Source organism: Castor canadensis, chromosome 9 (assembly GCF_047511655.1).
Source record: "Castor canadensis chromosome 9, mCasCan1.hap1v2, whole genome shotgun sequence".
NCBI lineage: Eukaryota > Metazoa > Chordata > Mammalia > Rodentia > Castoridae > Castor > Castor canadensis.
Genome location: NC_133394.1, coordinates 111,378,529 through 111,403,097, shown reverse-complemented (window position 1 = coordinate 111,403,097; position 24,569 = coordinate 111,378,529). Strand labels below are relative to the sequence as shown.

The following is a 24,569-nucleotide window of genomic DNA, read 5'->3' as shown; positions in this document are numbered from 1 at the left end:
ACAACCCGTGGGGAGGTACCAAGGCACAATGACAAACATGTGACATTTATTAATCCATACATTCCCTGATATTGGAAGTAAAAATCTTATTATGGATAATTTACATTTTCAAGTCTCCTGAACATCCAAATCATTGTTAGAATCTGTAATTTTTTTTTTTTTTTGGCAGTACTAGGGTTTGAAGTCAGGGCCTCGTGCTTACCTAAGCAAGTGCTCTACCACTTCAGCTACTCCACCAGCCCTTTTTTAGTATTGGGTATTTTTGAGACAGGGTCTCAAGAAACTATTTGCCTGAGCTGGCCTTGAACTGTGATTCTCCTTGAGGAGCTGGGATTACAGGCAGGTACCAGCCATGCCAGCTAAAACGGTTTTCCCACCCCACCTTGAGATCTGACCTTTTGGAGGTATTAACGATATGCTTGCAGATCCCTCTAACTCATTCTTCCTTCTTAGCCTGCACCTTGGCCTACTTCTTTAACACAGCATTTACTAAGGAGTGCTGTCTATTCACACTCACCACTCTCAATATTCAAAATAGTGTTGGATAGCTGTTTAACATATATAACTACCTTTACCAGATATTGAACACTACATTTTATTAAACACATAAAGGTTGACAAGTTTTAGGTTTTCTATTAATGAACAATTAAAGTTTATAGAAGTTTTAATACCTACCTAGGTATTCTGCAAGTCGATCAAATTCTGGTTTATTGGCAATCAGCTCTTCTTTAGTGGGAATGTTTATTCCCATGAAGCATGGATACCTAATTGGTGGTGAGGCTACTCGAATGTGCACCTTGGGAAAAAAATCATTTCACAAAGACAGTGAGAATAGTTATGTAAAAACTTTCATTGATCAAAGGTAGCATAAAATAGGTTAGCAAGTATTTAACCTATCATGAATGTATACTAATTTAAAAAAAAACAGATTAGTACAAACGTATAGTAATGATGTAATGGTAATAACTATGAAATTTGTTTCACTAATACAAGACCTTTTCTTATGTTACCTATTAATAAGGAATTTTCTTTCCTCAGCTCTCCCAGTTCTCATTTAACAACTTTATATTCCTAGTGTGACTCTCATTTTCATTTCTAATGTCTAAATGATACTTTTGTCTCTTATCTTTTACTATATTAAAGACAAAGGTATGATTCATCAGGTATATAACAAAAACCTTATTATTTCCTGTAACAGAGCTATTTTTGTTTATTTATTTTTTTGCCCCTTTTCAGGTTCATTTGATGGCCATAATCAGTGTCCACATTTCCTTTTTAAACTTTCATATAATAAGAAAGACCGCCTATCTTATGCAGTCTTCTTACTGATTTTCATACCAATATATCACTTTGCTATTCTCCCACAGGTAGATGCCATTTACCAAGTTCTTTGTTTTTATCTATTCCTTGTTACTAATGTAACATGTTGGATTTGCTTTTCTACTAAATAATTTTCACAGAATTCCAAAGACTGATATTATCATAATCATAACCAGCCATAAAGTGGCTGGAAAATCATAACCATAATTATCTTTGAAATGTCCTACATACAGGCTGTCTTCTTTCACTCTATGCTACTTCTTCCTATAACAGATACCTTTAGAATGCATTTCTTAAATAGTAAGACTGGAAAAAGTCACTGCACTTGCTGTTGGGTATTGTGCAAGAAGGCAAGAACACAACATCAATCTCTAATCTATCCATCAGAGCTCTTGGGTGACCAGGTGCATTGTCAATGAGTATTAATATTTTGAAAGGAATCCTTTTTCCCTGAGCAGTAGCAATAGCAGGCCTAACATATTCAGCAAACCATGCTGTAAACACATTTGTGCTATTACTCATACTTAGTTCCATAATTCCGTGAACGGTTTACTGACAGTATCTTTTTTTTGTGCATACTTGAGACTGTCTCAGGTTATCATGCTTGCACATGCTCTATTGTTTGAGCCATGCGCCCAGTCCTTTTGCTTTTAGCTTGTTTTTTCGGGTAAGGTCTCAAGCTTTTGCCCAGCTAGCCTCACACCATGACCCTTCTATCTCTGCCTTCCATTACAGGCCTGTGCCACCATGGCCAGCTTAGATTTATTGATTCTTAAGAGCCTTGAAATTTGAGAATGGTGAGTAGTGGCCTCAACGTACAGTCACCAGCTTGGCTGGACAGTGTGGCACATGCACGTAATCCTAGCTACTCCAGAGGCAGGAGGATCTCCAGTTCAAGGCGAGCCCAGGAAGTTAGCAAGACCCTATCTTAAAAACAAAGTGTAAGTAAGAAGGGAGGGGGCTTGGCTCAAATGGTAGAATGCTTGCATAGCAAGCCTGAGGCCCTAGGTACAATCCTTAGTACTTCAAAAAAGGGGGAAAAAAAAAAAAGCTGAAGTAGCTCCTAACAAGACAGTGTGTCTAGGAGGTCTAGAAGGCAAGCCTCAGTAAACCTACATGGCATCTTCTTCAAATATTAGGCTGTCTGAAAACCTTGTTTGGTATAGCCACCTTATCAATGATTTTAACTAGATCTTCTGTATAACTTACTGCTGCCTCTCTACATGGGCACTTGCTCCTTCACATCACACCTCTAGGTTACAGAGAACTCATTCCTTAAACCTCAATAACCAACATCTGCTAGCTTTGAACTTCTCTTCTGCAGCCTCAACTCTCTCAGCCTTTAGACTCTTGCTCTGGGCTATACAACATTAAGGAAATGTTGAAACTGGTTTGATCTTGCATCTAGATCACTAAAACTTTCTCTGTATTACCAAAGGTAGTTTTACTTTCTTCTTGTTCCTGTATTCACTAAAGAAGTATTTCCATTAGGACTGTTTCCTTTACCTTCACAACTTGGCTAGCTGCACAAGAGGTTTAGCATTCAGCCTACCTCAGCTTTCACCATGCCTTCTTCATTAAGCTAAACCACTCCTAGAATCTGATTTAAAGTGACAGGTGATTGTTCTTCCTTTCACTTGAACTCTTCAAAGCCACTGGAGGGTTATTCATAAACCTTTATTTCAATATTGTTGGGTTTCAGGGAATAGAGAAGCCAATGAAAAGGGAGAGAAGGGAATAGCTAGCTGGTGGAGCAGTCACAATACACCCATTTACCAATGGAGTTAGCCATCTTATATGGACACAGTTATTGGTGCCATAAAATAATTACAATTGTTAACATTGAAAATCACTAATCACAGATCATAGTACATACAATAATGAAAAAAATGTTACAAAGACATATGAATTAATAAGCACATGCTGTTGGAAAAATGGCGCCAATAGATGACTCATTCCATACAGGGTTGCCAAAACTTTGAATTTGTTTAAAAAAAAAAAAAATCAACAAGGTATGCCTGTGTGCCAACACACAATGCTTCTGGGTGCTGGTGGCTCGCTGGAAGGTGGGTTTCGCAGTTTGAAGCCCAGGAAAGTAGTTCTTGAAACCCTACCTCAAAAACACTCAGTACAAAAAGGGCTCAGAGTGGCTCAAACAGTAGAGTGCATGCCCAGCAAGCTTGAGGCTCTGAGTTCAAACCCAAGTACTGCAAAAAACCCACAATTTATACATTTTAAATATATAAATGTTTATTTGTCTATAGAAAAAATAAAAGTTAAACAGATAAAGTGATACGAAAATACTTTAATGGATCAAATTTATCACATTGGGAATTGTTCTGTCTTCAAATAGAGAAAGATTTAAAAGACATAAAAAGCATCCTAAGCTGGGCACCAGTGGTTCACATCTGTGATCATAGTGACCTGGGAGGCACAGATCAGGAGAACTGCGGTTCGAAGCAGCCCAGGCAAATAAAATACTTCCCAAGACCCTATCTTGAAAATACCTGAAAAAAGAGGGCTGAGGGAGTGGCTCAAGTGATAGAGTGCTGCCTAAGCACAAGGCCCTGAGTTCAAACACCAGCACCACCAAAAAAAATTTAATAAAAAGCATTTAATTGTGTTTTTTACTAGTCATTTAATTAATTTTGTAAAAATATTGTCTGTTCAGGATTAAATTTACTATATACTAGAAGTATGGCTGTTACACTACAAGTCGCTACGTAGTTACTCATAAAACAATCTGATATGAAAAGTTAACTTATTTTGGAGTATCCATTTTGATTCACTATACTGAATTTCCACTTATGCCAATATATTGTTAATTACTGGTATGTTGGCATATGTTTTAACATTACTTACCTCTTTTGCACCAGATTCTTTGAGCAATTTTATTATGGGTGAGATGGTATTACCTCTGACAATTGAATCATCAATTAGAACAATTCTTTTGCCTTTAAAGTTGTCTGACAAAACTCCAAATTTTTTTGCCACACCAAGTTGTCTTAACCTCATGTTCGGCTGAATGAAGGTTCTTCCTACATAGCGGTTTTTACACAGCACCTCCACATATGGAAGTCCACACTGACAAAGAAATAAATGGACAATGAGTAGCCATACGTACAATACTCTAGGCTTCTATTTTCTTCTCTAGTTGTATTGCTATTTATATAAGTAATACTTAAAATTTGGTTGTTATTCTGAATTTTGCCTTCATTATTAAACCGTGTGGGGGGGGAACACTGAAGATTATATAGCTTGTGGAAAAACCAACTCATTTTGCTAGAATTTTTTGTGCTTCTCTCTTAACTATTATTATTCCTCTATATGGTAGAAAACACTAGGCACATGAAGACAAAATAGAGTCACTGTCAAAAGCTTCACGTATTTAAAAATTAGTGACATAGAAATTAGCTAAAACCAGGAGGCGAGATGCTCCTCAGGACAGGAGTTTACCCATCCATTATCTGAGACAACCAGCTCTAAAATCTATGCATAGTATTTCTTGTAGAAGCTAGTGAAGTAACCTATCTGCTCTGGCTCACGTGTCAGAGGACAGGTCCTCAGTGTGGCAGTGTGGAGGAGATGTAGAATCTTTAAGGGGTAGGGGGCTTCTTGTCCTCAGAAGGCATTAAAGTCGTTCTCATGAGGTTCTGAATCAGGTCTTGCAAGAGCAAATTGTTATAAATGCATGAGCCTGATTCCTGAATTATTCTCTGCTTTACTCTCTGAAGATGTGATCTCTGGCTCCTGCACACACTCTTGCCATTGTGGTGCCATCTGCCATCAGTATTTCCCCAAACCCAGCAAAACCGTGAGATAAGCAAACCTCTTTTCCTTATAAAGTTATCCACCCCCAGGTGTATTTCATTATAGCAATGGATAACTGACTAATACACTATCACAGATAGTGAATATTAGGTATTACACCTTAGGATTAATACAACTACAATCACCAAGTTATGAAAAATGAAATTAAGCACAGTCCTAAGAACACTACAAAGTGAACATGCACAACTTTGTTACTACCCAAGTCCAGCAGTAAACAAATATACTACTAGCAGCTGGCACGTGTGTGTGTATGTGTGGCAGAAGCTCAAATTTCATATTGTGTCGTATTTACATGTTCAATGGAAATCGTAGGGATGGGAGCCAAGTCCAAAGACAAAATTCACTTTTTTCCATATATACCTTATACAACATAGCCTGAAGGTAATGTATGTAGTACTTTTAATGTGCCTGTTTTTTGACAATGAAGTGTCACATGAGGTCAGGTATGGAAATCTCCACTTGTGGCATTAGGTTGGTGCCCCAAAAATACTGGATTTCAGAGGATTTTGGGTTTTGGATTAGGAATACTCAATCTGTATTATGACTAAATCTATGCCTATATTCATGAAGCTTTTTTTTTTTTTAAAGAATAGGGTCAATACACTAGTCTTTGGGTGAAATTTTTTATGGTCTTCACTAAAAGACTGCCCTTTAATTAAAAGGCTGATAAATAATTCATTCAAAGGAACCAAAAATAAACCCCAAATCTGCTTTTCTCTTTACAGTAAGTTCATGAGTTTAAAGGTCAGAATTTCTTATTCTGCTGATAGAAGAGCAATTCATCACCTATTAATTAAGAGAAAATACCTTTCCTGCATAACCAAGAGCAGCAGGTGTGGCAGATTCTGGAACAGTGCTAACCAAATCTGCATCCACAGGTGCTTCAATCGCCAGCTGCTGACCACAACGGTATCTTACTGTATAAACCATTTGGTCTGGTATATTTGGAAAATGAAAACAGATTATTTTTACTTAGCATAATATTGACATTCGATATACAAGTGATTTTTGTGTGAAGGGGCGGGAGCAGAGTTTGAGCTCAGGGCTATGCACATGCAAAGTGGGTGCTCTACTGCCTGAGCCACACCTCCAGTCCAATATTGCTATTCTAAAAAGCTTAGAGCTTGTAGAAACAAGCAAAAGATCTTGTGGAAATCTATAAACTGAGTTTAAAAAGAAAGCACTATATACAAAAACAGTGAAGTAGAAATACACAAACCAAGGAATTCAACTGTGTGGTATATTTAAAACTTAACCTTAATATAGATGTGAAAATCAATCCTTACTCTTAAAGGAAAAACAAAGTCTAAGAGTCCAAAGAAGGGAAAACAGTGACCTTACTATTTGTGGGCTCAGCAATATATCCACAATATATAATTATGATCCTTCAAAGAGCTAAATAACCCTTTGGGCCAAGAACTGCCAAGTTTCAATGAGAAAAATGAGAGGTTTATATAAGTAGTCAAAGAAAAGAAATTTAGTTACCTTCAAACATACTATCTGGTCTTGCAAAATAGACATATTCAAAGATACAAAAAGCAACAGGGCTCCCTTCAGACCTTGATATAGTATCAAGTGTTCGGACATGATGTCTGGATATTTCCACAATTTCCCCAGGCAAAACTTCACGGTAATATCTTGAAAAATAATGTTAAAGAAAGAAGACTTTAATAAACCAGTCTTAAAGCTGATAACATGTATCATAAAGCACACAGAGTCTCCTTCCTTATAGCGAAAGATGGATTTAATATAAAGTCAAGATTTTTAAAAGAAAAAAAAGGGGGGAGGTGTGAACATGACCAAAGCACATCATCTACATGGATGAAAATGTCATAGTGAAACTCATTATTTTGTACAATAAAAAGAAAAATATGCTCCCATAGTAGTTTCTATAAATCTACCTATTAAAGCTAAGTTCTAGTTTAAAATGAAGGTCCTATGTTTTATTGATTTTTGAAAAAGTAAAGGGAAAAACAAAGTTTTTGTTTTGTATTTATTCTGTGTTGAGGTGCTGAGGAAGTTCTTCCTTTCTAAAGTAAGTGTTGTGGTATTTTGAAAGAAAGAAAACAAAACAATACTGAACCATTAAAGTGGGTACAATTGCTGACATATGGACATAAAAAAATAAATCTACAAATGTTTTCATACAGGCATCAGAAAGAACACTTTCATGTAATATCAAAAGAGGGCCAGGCGTGGTAGCTAATGCCTATAATCCCATCTACCTGGGAAGCTGAGACAGGAGGATTAGGGTTGGAGGCCAGCAGGAGCAAAAAGTTAGCAAGACCATCTCAAAAGTAAGTGGGGGCATGATGGCACATACCTACAATCCGAGCTACAAGGGAGGCACAGATAGGAGGATTGTGGTCTGAGATTGGAACCTGGAGGGCATGAGACCCTTTTTACAAAATACAGCAAGAAGGGCTAGAGGGTCGCTTGAATTGTAGAGCACCTGTCTAGCAAGTGTGAAGTCCTGAGTTCAAACCCCAGTTCCATACTCCCTATCCCACCCCCCAAAAAAATCAGAAGAAAACCTTTTAAATTATAATCTTCCTTTCCCATCTCTTGTCAGACAAGTTTGCCCAGGCTTGATATCAAACTCATGGGCTCAAAGAATCCACCTGTCTCAACTTCTGGATTAGCTAGGGCCACAGGTGTACACCACCTTATCCCAAATAAAAAACTTTTTTTTTTTTTTGAGACAGGGCCTGGCTCTGTAGCTCAGGTTGGCTTCAAATCTCCTCCTGTCTCAGCCTTCTAAGTGCTAGGATTATAGACATGTACCAGAGTGCTTGGTTGAAATTTTGCTTAATGAGGTAAAACTTACCTGGCACCAATTGATAAAAAGCTACAAGATTCTGAGGATACTACCCATCCTTCAGTTTCTGATGTTTTCTTTTCTGTAAATCACAAGATATCAATTCAGTTAATGGAATCAAGAAAAATTTAGAAAGTAATGATTTGTACAGAACAAATAATAAAAAAAATTCATAGAACAGCTATTTCCTTTTTACTCTTTTGTGAGGTACTGGGGTTAGAACTCAGGGCCTGACACTTGGTAGGCAGGCACTCTATTCCTTGAGCCACTCTGCCAGCCCTTTTTTTGTTATGTACACTTTTGAGATAAGGTTTCACTTTTGTTGCCAAGGCTGGCCTCAAACTGCCATCCTCCTGATCTCTGCCTCCAGAGTAGCTAGGATGACAGGCGTGGGCCACCAGGGCTCAGCTACAGTAGCTATTTCTATGATATTAAAAGCACATGGATCCTAGGCAGGGTGTGATGGAGCACATCTGTGGTTCCAGCTACATAGGAGGTAGAGGTAGAAGACCCCTGGTTCAAGGCCCACTAGACAAAGTAAGACCCTATCTGAAAAACAAGCTAAAAGCCAAAGGATTAGGGGTGTGGTAGCTCATGTGACTAGTGAGTGTCTTGAACAAAGTCAAAAAGAAAATCACTAAAACCATACTGCAAAAGTAAAAAGGCTAGGCAAAGGATATGAATAGGTAACTCAAGACAGGAAAAAACTAGAATGTCCATTAAATGTATTAAAAGTGACTCCTCCTGGGCTAATGGAGTAGCTCAAGTGGTAGAAGACCTGGCTGCCTCACAAGTATGAGGCCCTGAGTTCAAACCCCAGTACCACCACCAAAAAAAAAAAAAAAAAAGACTCCTCCTCATACATGCTAAAACAAAGGTACTTTAGAAACTAAAAATGCCTTTGTTCCTTCTCTCTCCTCACCCATAACCTTCCTCTAGCCAAAGATTTTGGGCTTGCCTATTATAAGACAGTGACTTTGAAAATATTATGAAAGTTATATTCCTAAGAAACAAAACAAACAAAAAATATTTCTTTTGAAGTTCATTACCTTTGTCATTTATATCAGAAACTGGAATAAGACGACCAATGCATAGCGGACGATTCCCATAAGGATCTCGTACTGCATAAATAACGTCTCTGTGCATTATGAGCAGGGAATATGCTGTCGGTGCTTCTTTCATTAAGTTTTTAATCCTGGAATTAAATAATTGAATAACAGAATGAACTACATCAGATATAAACATAAGTACGGCAAAATTCTCATTACCAGAGCAGCAATTACAGTTACCTTGCTACCCAGTCTGGAGTGTCATCTTGTTCCTGTGGAGGGGTATATGCCAGTAACTGCGTAATCATTTCACTGTCAGAGCTTGTTGACAGACCGATGCCATGACGCAGAAGCTATACAGGAGAGAAGAGTTTTCTCATTAGAGCAGAATCTCTACTCCACCCTCATGTAACAGCCTACCACAACAGCAGGCAATCAGGCAATCTGCAGGCAGTTACAAAAGCCCTGAGTCTCACTAATGCATGCACTACTAATAGAGGAAGCCTCTGAAGGCTTTCAAGCCAGACAAAACAAAAAACAGTGCTTTAAGAAAGAAAGCCTTTTTTTGAATTGTCTCAGCTTTTATTTTAAACTAAAATTAAAAAACTCTGCAATGAGCTAGCAGAGTTTCTGCATTTCTCAAGAGAAAACACTAGCACCCGCAATATACAACTGCTTTAGATTAAGTAAAACCAAACAGAAATTTTAAATACTGAAAGTGGTAAAACCAAACAATATAGTTTTCCAAAACACTGCAAGAATTCAACTAAAGAAAAACTTTTGAAGGCTAAGTTTGAGGGCATGTAGAACTGAAAGGTAAGGGACTGGACTGTGGGCCCAACTTTTTCTACCCTCAACACTCTTGATAAATAAGACACGTTTCCCTAGGAGTAGCACACCACAGTGGTGACTCTCCATCCTCATTGATTATCAATAGAAGACAGGAATCAACTGCATTAAATAATTAAATGTAGAAGATGTAATAACATACATCTATGATGTATGTCATCTATGTTATAGCGTACCCTATGATGATTATGAAGTTCTAAACAGAACTGACCCATGGCAGGGCACAGAATGAGTTTAAGTGGACACTACTGAACATTTTTCAAGGCAGCTAAAAGTGTGAAGATGAAGTCTAGCATCTGGTATGAGGTATATCTAGAAACAATGAGCTAGATACTCTTTAGAATTAAACTGTTGGTGGCTTCCAAGTGGTGAACTTTTAGTAATTTACTTGATACTTCTGTAGCTGTCAGGTTTTGTTTTGTTTTTGTGGTACTGGGTTTGAATTCAAGGCTTCCTGCTTTGCTAGACAGGCACTTACTCTACTGCTTTAACCACATCTCCAGGCCTGATTGTTTTGAGTTTTCAAAATAAACTACAGACTTTTCACTTACGGATAGATGTATATTATAGTCATTACAATGCCATACCTATGAAGAAAGCACAGCAAAGCTATGGGAAATCCCTAAAGCAGAACTGAGAATAGAAGGACAATGCCTGGTACAGAAACCTGGGCTCAACAGCACTCAGTTAGGTAACTGTTTCTCATATGTGAAATATCAGTGAAATTCTAAAAGTTAAATGGTGTGTGGATGTGTGCTACTCTTAAGTACCACCTGGTCCTGAGGCTCCCAAGTTATAATTAGTGGAATCTAATCAACTAAGGAAACTAGACATTATAATAAATGATGGAGTGGATAAAAATAAGATGTGAAGACCTGTGTAACTCAAAAACAAAAAAAGATGAAATGACAGATGAAGCTGTAGGCAAACTGGACACCATCACCACAGAAATCTCCAAACACATATTATGAACAAAGAATTTAAGTAAAAGCTTTGTCCCTGCTCCCAGACTCGATTTTCTAAGTTTCCTCTAATGGCCGCCAATTCATTTTTCTCATATTTGTCATCTTCAAGTTTATATTCCATTTTCTTCATATGCTTCATGTATGTACAGATTGAGCAACCAGGCTGGCTGAGTGGCTCAAGTGGTTAAGAATGCCTGCCTAGCAAACTTGAGGCCCTGGTTCAATCCCCAGTGCCACCAAAAATAAACAGATTGGGCATTCCTAATCCAAAATATGAAATATCTGAGTGCCTGACATGATGTAACTAATGGAAATCTCACACCATGAAACTGAGATGTTAGGAGGCCCCAACCCCTCTAAGGACATTTGGCTAGGGTTAAACATTATGAATGTTAATTTCATGATAAATCTTTGTCATAAGCACTTTCATTTTGCTTTCTTTAAATGAGCCAGTGAACCCTTACACCACTTGATTGGCAGCTGTCAAGTCCTGTCCCCTGAGATTGGCCAAAGCAGCAGTTGCCCAAGAAAAACCCAACAACTGCCTCAGGATGGGCAGGAACATCAACTAGCTTGGGAGCTGCTACTGTTGCCTCGGAGATGCCTGGGTCTGCAGGCCCGTTAGGAATAATGCTGTCATTCCAGAAGGTCTATGGCAGAGGTAGCAACTTGAGCTCCTGCCATTTTGGGGGAAATCCTAGGAGCTGGCATCAGGACAATTGCAGCTGTTTTGAAACCATTTGACTTCTGGAGAGATTTGAATCTAGTCACCAATGCCCAAAAGGAACTTCAGACCAGCTGTGGACACCCTGGAAGAGACTTATTCCAATAAGGGGGAACCACTGCAAAAATGTCATGGTTGACACCCCAAATGAGCCTCAGGAATTTCTAGCAATGACAGCTTCAGATGAATTTTACATGACCCTCCCTACAGTCACTCAGGACTCATCAGGCACACCCACCCTGCTAGAAGGCCACTGAGAGTTCCAAGAAGTAGCTGGGAGAGACCAGACTATTGAGCGCAGGAACTGCAGAGAACTATAGAGAGCTGAAATTAACTGCGGAAGTGCTGAGGAGGTGAGAGATGGTGGAGAGCTAAGGCTGTTGAAGTAGAAGGCTGCAAAAGCCAAGACTGCAGAGGAGATGCAAGCCCAGCTGCCAGAAGAATTACAGAAAGATGCCAAAAGTTACTAGCCACGGCTACCAATAAGCAGTAACATTAAAGAGCTAATGGTGCCACCACCCTAAGCTCAGAGTTGCCAACACTAAGGGAACCGTACTTTGCCTACTCACTATATGCATGAGTAGAGCAAAAAAAAAAAAAAAAGAAAAGTTTCACAAGCAAAATTATTAAAAATAGCACACAAAATTACCTTCTGCCAATGTTTATAATTGGCAGAAACAAATCTTGGATTTAGACTTGGTCTCATCCCTAACATATCTCATTATGTATATAATTCCAAAAAAAAAAATCTTAAATATGAAACACTTTTGAACAAGCATTTTAGATAAGGGATACTGAACCTATACTCACTTTCTCCTTATGCTTTTGTGATACTGTGATAGTATCACCGTCCCTTGGTATCCCATGGGTCAATGGTTCCAGGACCCCTGCAGAACCAAAATCTGCAGATGCTTAAGTCTACTGTGAAAAATGGTGTAGGGGACTGGAGGTTTATCTCAAGCGGTAGAGCACCTGCTTTGCAAGTGCGAAGCCCTAAGTTCAAACCCCAGTCCCACCCCTACCCCCACCAAAAATGGTGTAAGGCTAGAAATATGGCTTCAGTGGCACAGTGTTTGCCTAGCATACATGAGGCCCTGGGTTCAATCCCCAGGCCTGCAAACAAAGAAAACCTATATCATTTGTATATAACCTACACAAACTCTCCCATATATTTTAAATCATCTCTATGGTTACTTTATTTAACATAGTGTGAGGGATATATAAATAGTTGTTTTATTGTCTAGGGAGTAATAGAAAGGAAAAAAAATCTGTACATGTTCAGACCAGGCATGATTTTCTGGTCCTCAGCCCAAATATCTTTGATCTGCATTTGGGGGTGTGGGATATAGAGGGTCAGGGCCAAAGAGTCAAAATATATGCTGAATTCTGGTCTAATCTTTCCTGGTACACAATTTTGAAACCCCCTGGAATTACCAAAATAAGTGTGTTTTGTATGATAATGAGATGACTGATGTCTAGGGGTGTCCCGGAGAGCCTCAGAATGGGGGCTGGTTGTCAGAGGAACCAAACCATGTGATTAGAGGGTTAGAAATTTCTGGATGGTGATTCCCAGAGGGCACAGAACCTCTTATGTCTCTTCCCATATACACTGTCCTAGCCATCTCTGCATCTGACTGTTCTTCTATATCTTTTATAACAAACCAACAAGCATAAGTAAAGTACTTTCCTGAGTTCTAGCAAATGATCAAAACCAAGGAGCGAGTGTGAGAACCCAATTTATAGTTAGTAGGTCAAAAGTACCACAGCCCTGGACTTGTGATTAGTGTGTGAAGTGGGGGATAGTCTTGTGGAACTGAGCCTTTAACCTATAGGATCTGACCCTAACTCCAGGTTGAACTGAATTATAGAACACCTAGTTAGTGTACTTTGGAAAACTGGCTGGTGTGAGAACCCCCACATTTGGTCAAATAAGTGTGCTAGGTTGAGTCTAAATAGAGGAAATACAGTTTGTTTTTTCCTATCTCGTGTAAGGTATGAACACAGAAGCAAAGTTGTAAGGGACAGTAAGAGTCCATAAATTCTAATTTCTATGTGCTTCTAACAGCCACCATAGACCAACTTTTCCAAATCTCCACTCTAAAGAAGTACTGCTTCAAATCAACTTGGGAGTACATTAAAATGCTCCAGCTTTGGGGAGTTAGATGAGAGTTAGAATCTAGAATTATAACAAGTACTCTGGGTAATTCTGATGCAACTGCTTGCTGCAGTTAGGTGACAACTGGCAGTAACTAGAACATGCCCTTTGTCAAGATCTTCAACTTATTTTCATTAACTCATCCCAATCATTAAAACAAAAAAAGCATCAAAAAAAATAAATAAATGAAAGACTTACCTTTTTCCTCAATCGAGCAGCATTTATCAATTCACCATTATGTGCCACAGCTATTTTTCCATGAAGTGTTTCAACAACAAAGGGTTGACAATTTTCTAATTCACACTTTCCTGTAGTGGCATACCTTGTATGTCCAATTCCAAGATTTGAGACATATAATTTCTTCAAATTGTCTTCAGTAAAAACATGATTTACAAGACCCATTCCCTTAAAAAGTCAAAATAAAAGTGCGTCTTAGAAAAAGAAGAGAGATTAGAACTGATAGTCACAAAGGGCTCTCTGCTCAGGCAATCTAAATCACTAATGTTCACTTAATTTCTCTGTGCTTCAGAATTCTAATGTGAGAGAAAAGAAGATGGAAAGGAAGGAAGACTAATTCTAAGAACTGAGAAGTGTTTACTTTAAAAATTCACACAAAATTAAATAATTTGGTGGTATTTGAGGCATTCACAATGTTGAGGCACTTGTTTTATGATGCTTATTCTTTAAGATTTTTACTTTACTTGAAAAAAGCGAGACAGCTCTCCACGTAGCTCACTCAGGCTGGCATCAAACTCTTGCCATCTTCCTCCTTCTGTCCCCAAGTGCTGGGATTACAGACTTGGGGCTACAATGGTCAGTTTCCATGAAGACACTTATAACACTTTTCATTAAAACATGTTAGATGTACTAAGCAAAAATGAAATTTGTCAAATATAAACTAAAATTTACATTAAAAATCAAAGCATCTTTAAGTATTTAAATGACCTGTTTGAGTGAGTCAGTATTACATAGTAATATCACTGGGAAAGAAATGCATCCTAATGTGGCAAATTTCATTTAAATATAAAGTTGGAAAGTAGATGATCCAAAGACCATTACTTCTCATTGCAAATTATTTATTCATTGACATATAATGATTATCTGGCAATTATCTTTATCATCATAAAAGTTTTTTAATGTTTAAATTTACCTTATGCACTTTGAATGCGGGCACTGAACTCCCATCACTGGTCACAATACCAGCACTCTCCTGACCCCTGTGAATACACAAAGGTATCAACCATTAAATCTGCCCAACTGATAAACTTCTTACGAATCTTATCAAGCATACCTTTTCCAACAGCGTCTATCTCTTAAACTAAGTCTGGCAAGACATTAAATCCTACTAGTCCAGCACCACTTCTATTTATGATACTCATGACTAGTAATAGTAGATGACTGTAACAAGATGACATTGTCATCTAATTCTAACTAATGGCCAGGTTCTACTCTATGCAATTTTTTACATCAATGATAAAATCTGGCGTTCATGAGGTAATATGATTACTGTTCCCATTTCACAGATAAACACACTAAAGAAAATGGAAAGGAGGTTAAGAAAGTTGCCCAAGTGTCACACAGAGAGGAGCTGCTACTGCCAGGATTAGAACTGACAATCCAACCATAGAAATGATGCTTCTAACCTCTATGTAATATGCCCTCCATGTAAGGTTTCAACAGGATAAATACACAGATACAGATGTAAATCTCCTAATGTAACAGAAGGCAAAATGCTTAGTTGTGGATACTGCAACTATAAACAAAGAAATGGGTAAATGTGGCCCCTGTGGGCCCCAAACTGCCTATTTTGCCTCAGCCGCTAGAGTCCTGGAACTACCAGGTATGTAACACCACGCCCAGCTAAACAAACTTTTTCCTTTTCTGCATTTTCCAAATTTTCTCCAACAAATGCCACTTTCATTTTAAGTTAGAAAAAGGAATAAATGCTGCTGCTACAAACCCTTCACTGACCAGGCATCCTTCCCTATGTCTATTTATCATTTCCTGCATTAATATTTTTAGATGAGGACAGAAAAAACTTAGACTGGAAATAAGGTAGCATAAGACTCAGGGAATCTGTGCCTCTGTGGCATATAATCAGACGATTAAATAAAATTTCCAACTACTCAGTAACTTTTAATAGTTCTGAACAAGTGCTATATAAATAGTATATGATTACTGACAATAAGAATACTTATCAGTATAGAAATAAAAAGGCAAACCTCTCCCACGTGTACACATACTTTAATAATTGCTAATATACTGGTCTATTTGTTAGAAAAAGATGTTTTTCAAAAAACACATTGTGTAATTGCTTTGGCATTTTGTTAATGATAAAATGACATTAAATAAACTTATTTAAATGACATTAAATAAAGTGAAAATTTAAATAAATTGAAATGATTTTGCTGAGTTATAAATATTAATATTACAGCTTAAATACTAAGCTGTAAATACATATATTCCCTATGTGACTAACTAGTGACTTACAACTATTTAGTGAAATGACTAGAAGACTGGGTGATTAATGTTAGAGAATAATTAAACATTAACATTAGGTATAAGACTCATTAACATTAAAAACACTCATTAGGTGTTTTCAATGTTAATAGTTATTAACATTAGTTATAAATCTCAATCTCAAAGAAAAACCTCTGCCAATCATTTCCAAACAATTTTTTAAAAATCAATGATCATTTGGTAAAACACAAAATTATGTAAGAAAAAAAATACAAAAACAATGGCTTTCTTTCTCTTTTTTCTCAAGGTAGTATGTCCTCAATATTGAAATAAGGTTAGCCATCATTTAGGCCCAGGCTGCTTTTAATCACAAAACCTCCTTATCTGGCAGTTCCTCAAGTTACTAGTCAGGCAGCTTGAGCCAGTTAAACTAGATCTTTCAAGCTTCTAGGAGCTTATGGACAATCAGCCTTCTGGTTTCCTAGGAAACAAATGGTTGGCTAGAAATAGTGAATCACTTCCAGGTCACTTTCTAAGTGGAAAGTGGAGCATGAAGAACTGGACTGGGCAGGAGGTTAAATCTTTACTAAGTGTATGGACAGAAAGAAATACATGAAAACAACTTCATGGAACACAGACATAAAGGAATATTTATTTACTAAATAAATTGCTAAAGGCTGCAACCATTAGACATAAAAAGAGATGGGAGACAGTGCGAGGCAAAGTATAAAAATCTCAAATATGAATATAGAACAGTAAAACATGCCCAGAACTCGAGACTACTCTAAAATTATATATAAGTCCTTCCACGATTTGGATGCAATCCTGCAGTTTGAACCTATCACAGTTACAAGAGGGCAAGATGCAAATGGCAGGTACCTGGCAATGTGAGCTCAAGTACAGCCCAGAGACCATAGAAGGTAAAAGAAAAAGTACTATGTTTTTTATTTTTCTTGTTTTCTAATTTCACAAACTGGAAGAGTTCAGGAGTTTTGAGTATATATGATAAATATGGCCTAAAATACCAAAGTTGAGGAAGAAAACCCACCTTACACTATTTTGCACCACGTAAGAATTCTTAAAAAGAGGCTAAATCCCACACATTTTCATTTGTAAAAGACAGAAAAAGTGCATCAAAATGGCACTAACTTCTATACTGTTTGTCTGATCTGGTTTCAAATAACGCATTTGGTTTTAATTTTATGAAAGTGGCAAAAAAAGGGAAATACAGCTCAGCTGCTATTTCCCCAGCCCTCCATCTCTATTTTAATATTCCTGTTTTCCTACTTTTTAAAATAAAAACTCTGTAATACCCTACAGGCCCCCAGGAGTAGGATTCCTCCAGGAAACACCACACTGGAAGTGAAAATGGGTCACCAAAAGAAAGGCACTCTCCTTATGCACACTTCCCGGGTGTCTTCTTTGTCTTTGCTTTAAGTTTTATCACTGCTACAGACAAGGCCAATAGAGACAGATTAAGAATTTCTCCCCAGTTTTGGCTAAAACTGTAAATAAATTCATTTTTTCATTTCTCTACACAGTATATAATTTTCTCTTAATGTAGTGAGCATTAGGCTCCATTGCCAGACTTTGGGAGAGGGGAACTCTCCAGTAACAGACCTTGGGGGATCAAGAAGGGACAGTAACTGGTGGTGTCTTTTGAAAGTGGCTCTCAGGATTTTGCTCATGGTTCACTGGTCCTGGATTGCTTTAGAGAACATCCCTTCTTTCCCTTTTAGCCTTTGCCACCTAGGTGGTGTTAGAGGGCAGATGGAAAAATGAATTTCTGAAATTTACCAGCCCAAAATCTGTTTCCTTGGTAAACACTTGCCAGTTACTTCCTTCTTTCATTTTCCTTGTTGTAAGCAGCTTTTTAGTTTGTTTGTGCTGGGGTTCTTCAACCATTTGTTTGATAAGGACACTTAGCTTTGTCAGTTGTGACTTGCAAATTTTAAAGTTTAGCCATAAACCAGGTACCCTCACAGCTAGTTCAGTTTATCATAATTTGCACTGAACTGTCTGTTTATAGACCTAGTAGATTTATATTATACTGCTTTTTGCATACTGTGTTTTAAGTTCTTCAATTTTCAGAGTTTTTCTTTTGGCAAAGACAAATGATTTAAGAGGCTGAATGTACTTCTCATGTCTTAAATTTCATGGGTAATCTAAAAGTAACTGCTACAGATAATATATTTGGGTCTAATACATGTATTTCATAGATTGTTAATGTGTAAAACACTGACATACCATCAAGAGATATCTGATCTAATAATTTTGGTCACAAGTATTTTTGAGGGACAATACACACCTGGAAATAAAGACTTTACTTAAATTACACTTTCATCTAATATTGGCCAATAATTTGGAGGGAATAAGCTGTAAGCAACAGTTTTTAGATAATTAAAGGTCACACTTGTCCATCAACTTAAAATACCCTAGAGCCTTTAATTTGTATAAGGGCAATTCATTTGATATTTGAGTTATAAAGTAGTCACCATCCATTTTAGCAATCAAATATTTTTTCAGCTTTGCTGCAATGGCCCATTAATTAAAAAAGAAAAAAACTATTACAAGTAGAGTAAGTAGCTGCTGCTTAGATATGTAGATACCACTATTATTTTTTAAAGCATAGGAACTATTATATCTGCATTTCTCTAAATATGCACATAGTGAAAGTTATTTGCCCTCCCCAATAGTGTCAGGTTACTTAAATATATAAATGGCTGAGCAGCTCATGGGAATTTTTATTGGATGAGTATTAAATAGTTACAATGTATAATTGTTACTGCTTTAAGCTTTTACTCTTTGATTTATAAGGATGGCTGACATACACAACATGTATGTATATACAGGTTTATACAAAACAGCATCAATTAAGTCACAGGATGGAAGTTTTGTTAAGTTGTTGGAAAATTTTGTATTGCTGCTTAGATAAATAAGGTAGGTAAATGTAACTTTTTCCTTACAACATCTGTATTTATTGTTTATTTTTATTGGTTTAAACTCTTGAAATCTAATTAGTGAAAAAGAAATGCCTAGATTTTGAAGATGTATCTATTAAGATTCTTAGGTATGGTTATTGTGCTACTGAGGCATTCATACAGAAATGTTTGAGATCTCCTGAACTTTTGGTCAGTCACTACATTTTAAAAAAAGAAAAAAAAATCTATGGACTTTTCATAGAATTTTCTCTGTGCTCCATTCTCATTACCACCAACTGAAATTTCATCTTCTTTCACATAGAATATTAATATAAACCTTTAATGTCTCTCTAGTTTTCAGCCTCCATACATCTTTCACAATGCTACTACTTGCTGTTTTCCCAATATTTTAATTTATAAAATTACAAGCACATTAACATTTTGCTTGTATTAACAAAACCTTAAATTATACACAGGATAATTATAATTTAGGATTAAATGTTACTGCTAATAGTTCTATGGTATTTAATTACATCCCTCATACAAATAATACTGCTATCAGAAACTTCTGCCCATTGTAAACACAATTACTTTAGGATAGACATCAGGATAGAGGTTTGATTACTGAGGCAAGGAGAGTATGATTAATCTGAGGCTGGTAATTAAATGTAAAATACCAGCTGTAGAGGCAGTGTAGCAGGGAGGAGGACCAGAAGAGAAACAGTCAGGCCTGTGTTCTGATAAAGTAGCAGGGGGGAAGGGATGGCATAGCAGAGAGAGAAAGCCTAAAGAATCCAAACATAAAAAAGGTCACTTAGCACTAGGGGTAGAAGGGCACTTAGCACTAGAGTAAAGTAGCCTATACAATTGCATATAACCATATATGGGTTAAACCTTTGTTTGCCTGTGTAACCTGCTTGCAAGGGTACATAGGTGAGACCCCTTTGTTCTCTGGGCTCAGCCTTTGGACAAGAGTCCGCTGAATCTGTGCCAGCACAATAAAGTGTTGCTTCCTTGCCTCAGAGTCCCATGTTTCTGTTTGAGTTTCCCATAACATTAGTTGGGGGCTCACTGCCAGGACTGCAGAGACTTGTGGTTGTGTCCACCTGACTGACGGAAGAAATGATCCCACCAGACACCAATGGACAGCTTGATTGGGAGGAGGACCTTGTCCTCCTGGCAAGTCAGGGTGAAGGGCCTTGGACACATAACAGAACCCAGTAAGGAGCAGGAACCAGTGAAGGGAGTGCTGCCCGTCAGACTGGTAAGAACCTGGGTTCAAATTAGGAGGCAGAAGGGGAGTCTGATCAACTTCCAGTCAGTGAGACACCCTAGTAACTACCTTTTGGGGTGAAACTGTGTCTCTCAAGTTCAAGGAGTGGGGTGAAAGTACTGTGCTGTGTGAGAGTGTGTGAAAATGAAGCCTGAGATGCAGCTGATTATGAAGCCCATCCACAGAACATGGCAAACTCATATGGTCTACGGTGAGCCCTAACAGGGCCTCTGGTCCAGGGTTTACGTGGACTCACTACTATCAAAGAGACACCAAAATCTTCACAAGGGGAGTGGCTGGAGACAGAAGAAGTGAGTGAGGACTCTGTGTAGATGCAGTTCCTGGCCAAGCAACCGCATCCAGGTCACCAATAAGGGGTACAATTGTTCTTCCTTATGTGTTGGAAAGAGGCTCCCTTTACTTCTCCTCCAAAAGCCCTCCCCCTCTGTGTCTGTCTTGCTGTCTATTAACGGGAGGAGACAGGTGGAAATCAGAGTAAAAACACTCCACTGGAGTATATGGTTAAAAACTTTAAAAAGGGATTTAATGAAGACTGGAGAAAACTCCTAACAAGCTTAAGGTCCTTTGTGAAGTAGATTGGCCTGCTCTTGGTGTAGGGTGGCCCCTGGAAGGGTCATTAGGTAAAAACTGTGGTTAATGAAGTTCATAAGGTAATTGTAGGAAGGCCTGGGCACCCAAATCAATTTCCCTATATTGACTGCTGGCAGGATTCTGTTCTCAGCTGGCCCACACAGCTAAGGCCCTGTCTGGAAGAGTCCTACAGAATTATGGTACCTAGGGTGGCTGCAACTTCCAAGTGTAGAGAGAAAACAAAGGAGCCTATACTGGCCAAGGAACCTGAGGAAGTACCACCGCCCTATGTGCCACTCTATCCACCTCTGCCACCAGTACCCAGTTCCACTCCTCCACCTCCAACATTGGATGGGGAAGTTCAAGGGACAGTCACACCTATAAAATCTGATTTAGAACCTCTGAGACCTCAACTCCCCTGACTACCCTGGGTCTTATGGACCCCATACCCAACACAAGTCCACCAGTGCTCACTCCACATCCCCGACTTGATCAGGATCATCTAACCAGTCTCTGTGAGGACAACTACTCTCCTCAGACTCCCACGTATTATGACCAGGAAGGCCAAATACAAGGGGGAGGATGGACATTTGTCTATCAGCCCTTACCCACACAGACTTCCTCAACTGGAAACATCATACCCCCTTGTTCACAGAAACGCAACAGGTTCTGATTGATCTGATGTAGTGTATCATCCAGACTCACAAAACGATCAGGACAGACTGACAACAGCTTCGTTTGACTCTATTTAATACTGAAGAGTGGCACCATATAACACTGGCAGCTCTAAAGTGGCTAGAAGATCATGCCCCTGAGGGCACTCTAAATGCCCAAGCATATACTCAGGCCCATTTCCCTGAGGAAGACCTCCACTGGGACCCCAATAATGTGAGATTACCAACAACCTGAATGGTATCAGGAGGCATTATGGGAGGCATGAAGGAAGGAGGGGAAACGGCCATAAACATGAGCAAAACATCAGAGGTCCTTCAAGGGCCAGATGAGAGTCCAAGCCAGTTCTGTGAGCGTTTGTGTGAGGCCTTTCACTTGTACACCCCCTTTGACCTGGAAGCCCCTGAAAACCAGCAGATGATCGATGCTGCTTTTGTCGTCCAGGCCCAGGGAGACAGAAAGCAAAAACTGGAGGGATTTGCTGGAGTGAACACTACTCGGCTTCTGGAGGTGGCCACAAAGGTTTTTGTCAATCAAGATCAGGAGGCTAAGCGGGAGGCTGACAGGAAGATGAAAACGGAAGTGTACCTCCTGGCAGCAGCCCCTGCTGGACAGTCAGACGGGCCCCGGTGAACTAATCCAGACAGAGGCGATCCTCAGGATGATGACAAATGCTCCCAGGATGCTCCACCCTAGGGAGGAACTAAAGCAAAATCAATGTGCCTACTGTTGTCAGGAAAGGCACTGGAAGAATGAATGTCCCCAACAGGTCAGGGGCTCCCAAAAGGCCCCCCAGACCAGAGGCAGAGGCCAGGTTGTTGAAGGAAAATATCAGCCCACTCACAGGGGTGCCAGTCCCTGGGAGGAAAACATTGTTGGTCTGGCAGGCCTGGAAGGCTATGAGGAGTACTAGGACAGACTGAGCTCCATTCTACTGGGCCCCCAGAAGCCTATGGTCCGAACGAAAATAGGGGACCATCCTCTTGATCTCATTGTGGACAAGGGCACAGAACATTCAGTTGTGACCCAACCAGTCAGTTCTCTTTCCAACAAGCACACAACTATTATTGAGGCTACAGAGGACCATGTCTGCTGCCCGTTCTTAATGGCTAGATGATGCAATCTTGGGAGTCATGAAGTAAGGCATGAGTTCTTTTATCCCCAATTGCCCAATGGGCCTAACGAGCAGGGACTTGTTATGCAAACTGAGGGCACAGATAACTTTTGATTCAGATGGCATAGCTGCCTTAAAGTTGAGAGGACCTGAGGCAAAGACTCTAATCCTCATGGTTGCACAAGATGAATGGTGGTTCTATGCCCCTGAAAGGAGGCCTCTTGAGATTCCTGAGCCTCCCTTCAAGATTCCAGGTGTATGGGCTGAAGATAACCCACCCAGGTCTGGCCTGAAATGTGCCCCCAGAAGTGGTGGAACTAAAGCTGGGAGTCACCCCTGTCAGCCAGAAACAGTACTTCATTCCTCACAAGGCCCAGGTCTGAATTCAAAAACACTTTGACAGACTCTTAAAATATGGGATCATCCAACCTGGTCAGTCATCCTAAAACACTCCCTTATTACCAATCCAGAAACCAGGGACTGAGGATTTCAGGCCAGTTCAGAACCTCCGGGCAGTAAATTCAGCAAGTGTCACTTTGCACCCTGTAGTCCCAAATCCATACACACTTTTAGGCCTTGTCCCAGCTGAGGCAAAGTTTTTTCCTGCCTAGATCTTAAAGATGCATTCTTCTGCATCCACCCGGCCCCACAGAGCCAGCCTGTTTCTGCCTTCCAATGGGAAAATCCCAACACTAGAGAAAAGGGGCAACTAACCTGGACTTTGTTGCCACAAGGTTTCAATAATTCACCCACTATTTTCAGAACTGCCTTGGCATCCAACCTAAAAGCCTTCTCAGCCAACCAGCATGGCTACACACTCCTCCAGAATGTAGATGACCTCCTGCTGTCTGGACCAACTCAGGAGGACTGTATGGAAAGGACACACCTTCTCTTACTCTTTTATGGGAGGCAGGATACAAAGTCTCTAGGAAAGGGGCCCAGATTTGCCAAAACACTGTCAAATACCTCAGCTTTCACCTGTCCCAGGGGCAACACAGGCTCAGCCCTGAGAGGGAGCAGGCTATATGTTCCATCCCAGTCCCTAAGACCTGCTGGCAAATTAGAGAGTTTTTGGGACCTGCAGGTTTCTGTCGAATCTGAATCCCTAATTACTCCCTCTTGGCAAACCCCTCTATGGAGCCACAAAGAGGGGAGAACAGGAGCCTTTGGTATGGGAGAGGGAGCAAGAGAAAGCTTTTAAAGAAATCAAGAAGGCACTCACCGATGCCCCTGCTCTAGGCCTGCCAGATGTGATGAACCCCTTTTTCCTGTATGTCCACAAGCAAAAGGGAACTGACTCAGCTACTGGGCTCCTGGCACCATCTGGTGGCTTACTTGTTAAAACAACATGATGCCATTTCCTGAAGCTGTGTGCCTTACCTACGTGCCCTAGCAGCCACTGCTGTCCTAGTGACAGAAGCAGACAAGCTCACCCTAGGGCAATAACTCACTGTTCTGGTTCCCCACTCTGTCCTGACACTCATGGAGTACAAGGGAAATTATTGGCTGACTAACTCTGGGATGGTCAAACACCAGAGTATGCTATGTTAAAACCCACACATCTGGCTGGAAGTTGTTAAGACTCTAAACTTGGCCACTCTATTGCCAACTGACTTGGGACCCCAGAGCATGACTGCTTAGAGCTTATCTTGAACCAGCCAGATCTAACCGATTCAACAATCCAGACATTGAGTATTTCACAGGTGGCAGCAGCTTTGTCTGGGATGGCACATGCTTTACCGGGTATGCCGTGGTGACTTTGAACTAGGTCATTGAGGCTCTCCCGCTGCCAGTAGGGACTTCTGCCCAAAAGGCTGAACTTGTTAC

General features: G+C 39.5%; 1 protein-coding gene across 1 annotated transcript in view; it reads right to left on the bottom strand.

Annotated features, from left to right (window-relative positions):
- The window catches only part of Ppat (phosphoribosyl pyrophosphate amidotransferase), a 48,381-nt gene that overhangs the window by 3,456 nt on the left and 20,356 nt on the right, over positions 1–24,569 (bottom strand). Inside the window, exons 2-10 of the mRNA XM_020181782.2 lie at positions 14,862–14,928; positions 13,910–14,116; positions 9,259–9,371; positions 9,019–9,164; positions 7,979–8,051; positions 6,637–6,788; positions 5,959–6,086; positions 4,183–4,404; positions 676–796 (exon numbers count right to left, since the gene is read on the bottom strand). Coding sequence (XP_020037371.1) covers positions 676–796; positions 4,183–4,404; positions 5,959–6,086; positions 6,637–6,788; positions 7,979–8,051; positions 9,019–9,164; positions 9,259–9,371; positions 13,910–14,116; positions 14,862–14,928 — 1,229 coding nt within the window. The remainder of the gene's footprint in view (positions 1–675; positions 797–4,182; positions 4,405–5,958; positions 6,087–6,636; positions 6,789–7,978; positions 8,052–9,018; positions 9,165–9,258; positions 9,372–13,909; positions 14,117–14,861; positions 14,929–24,569) is intronic.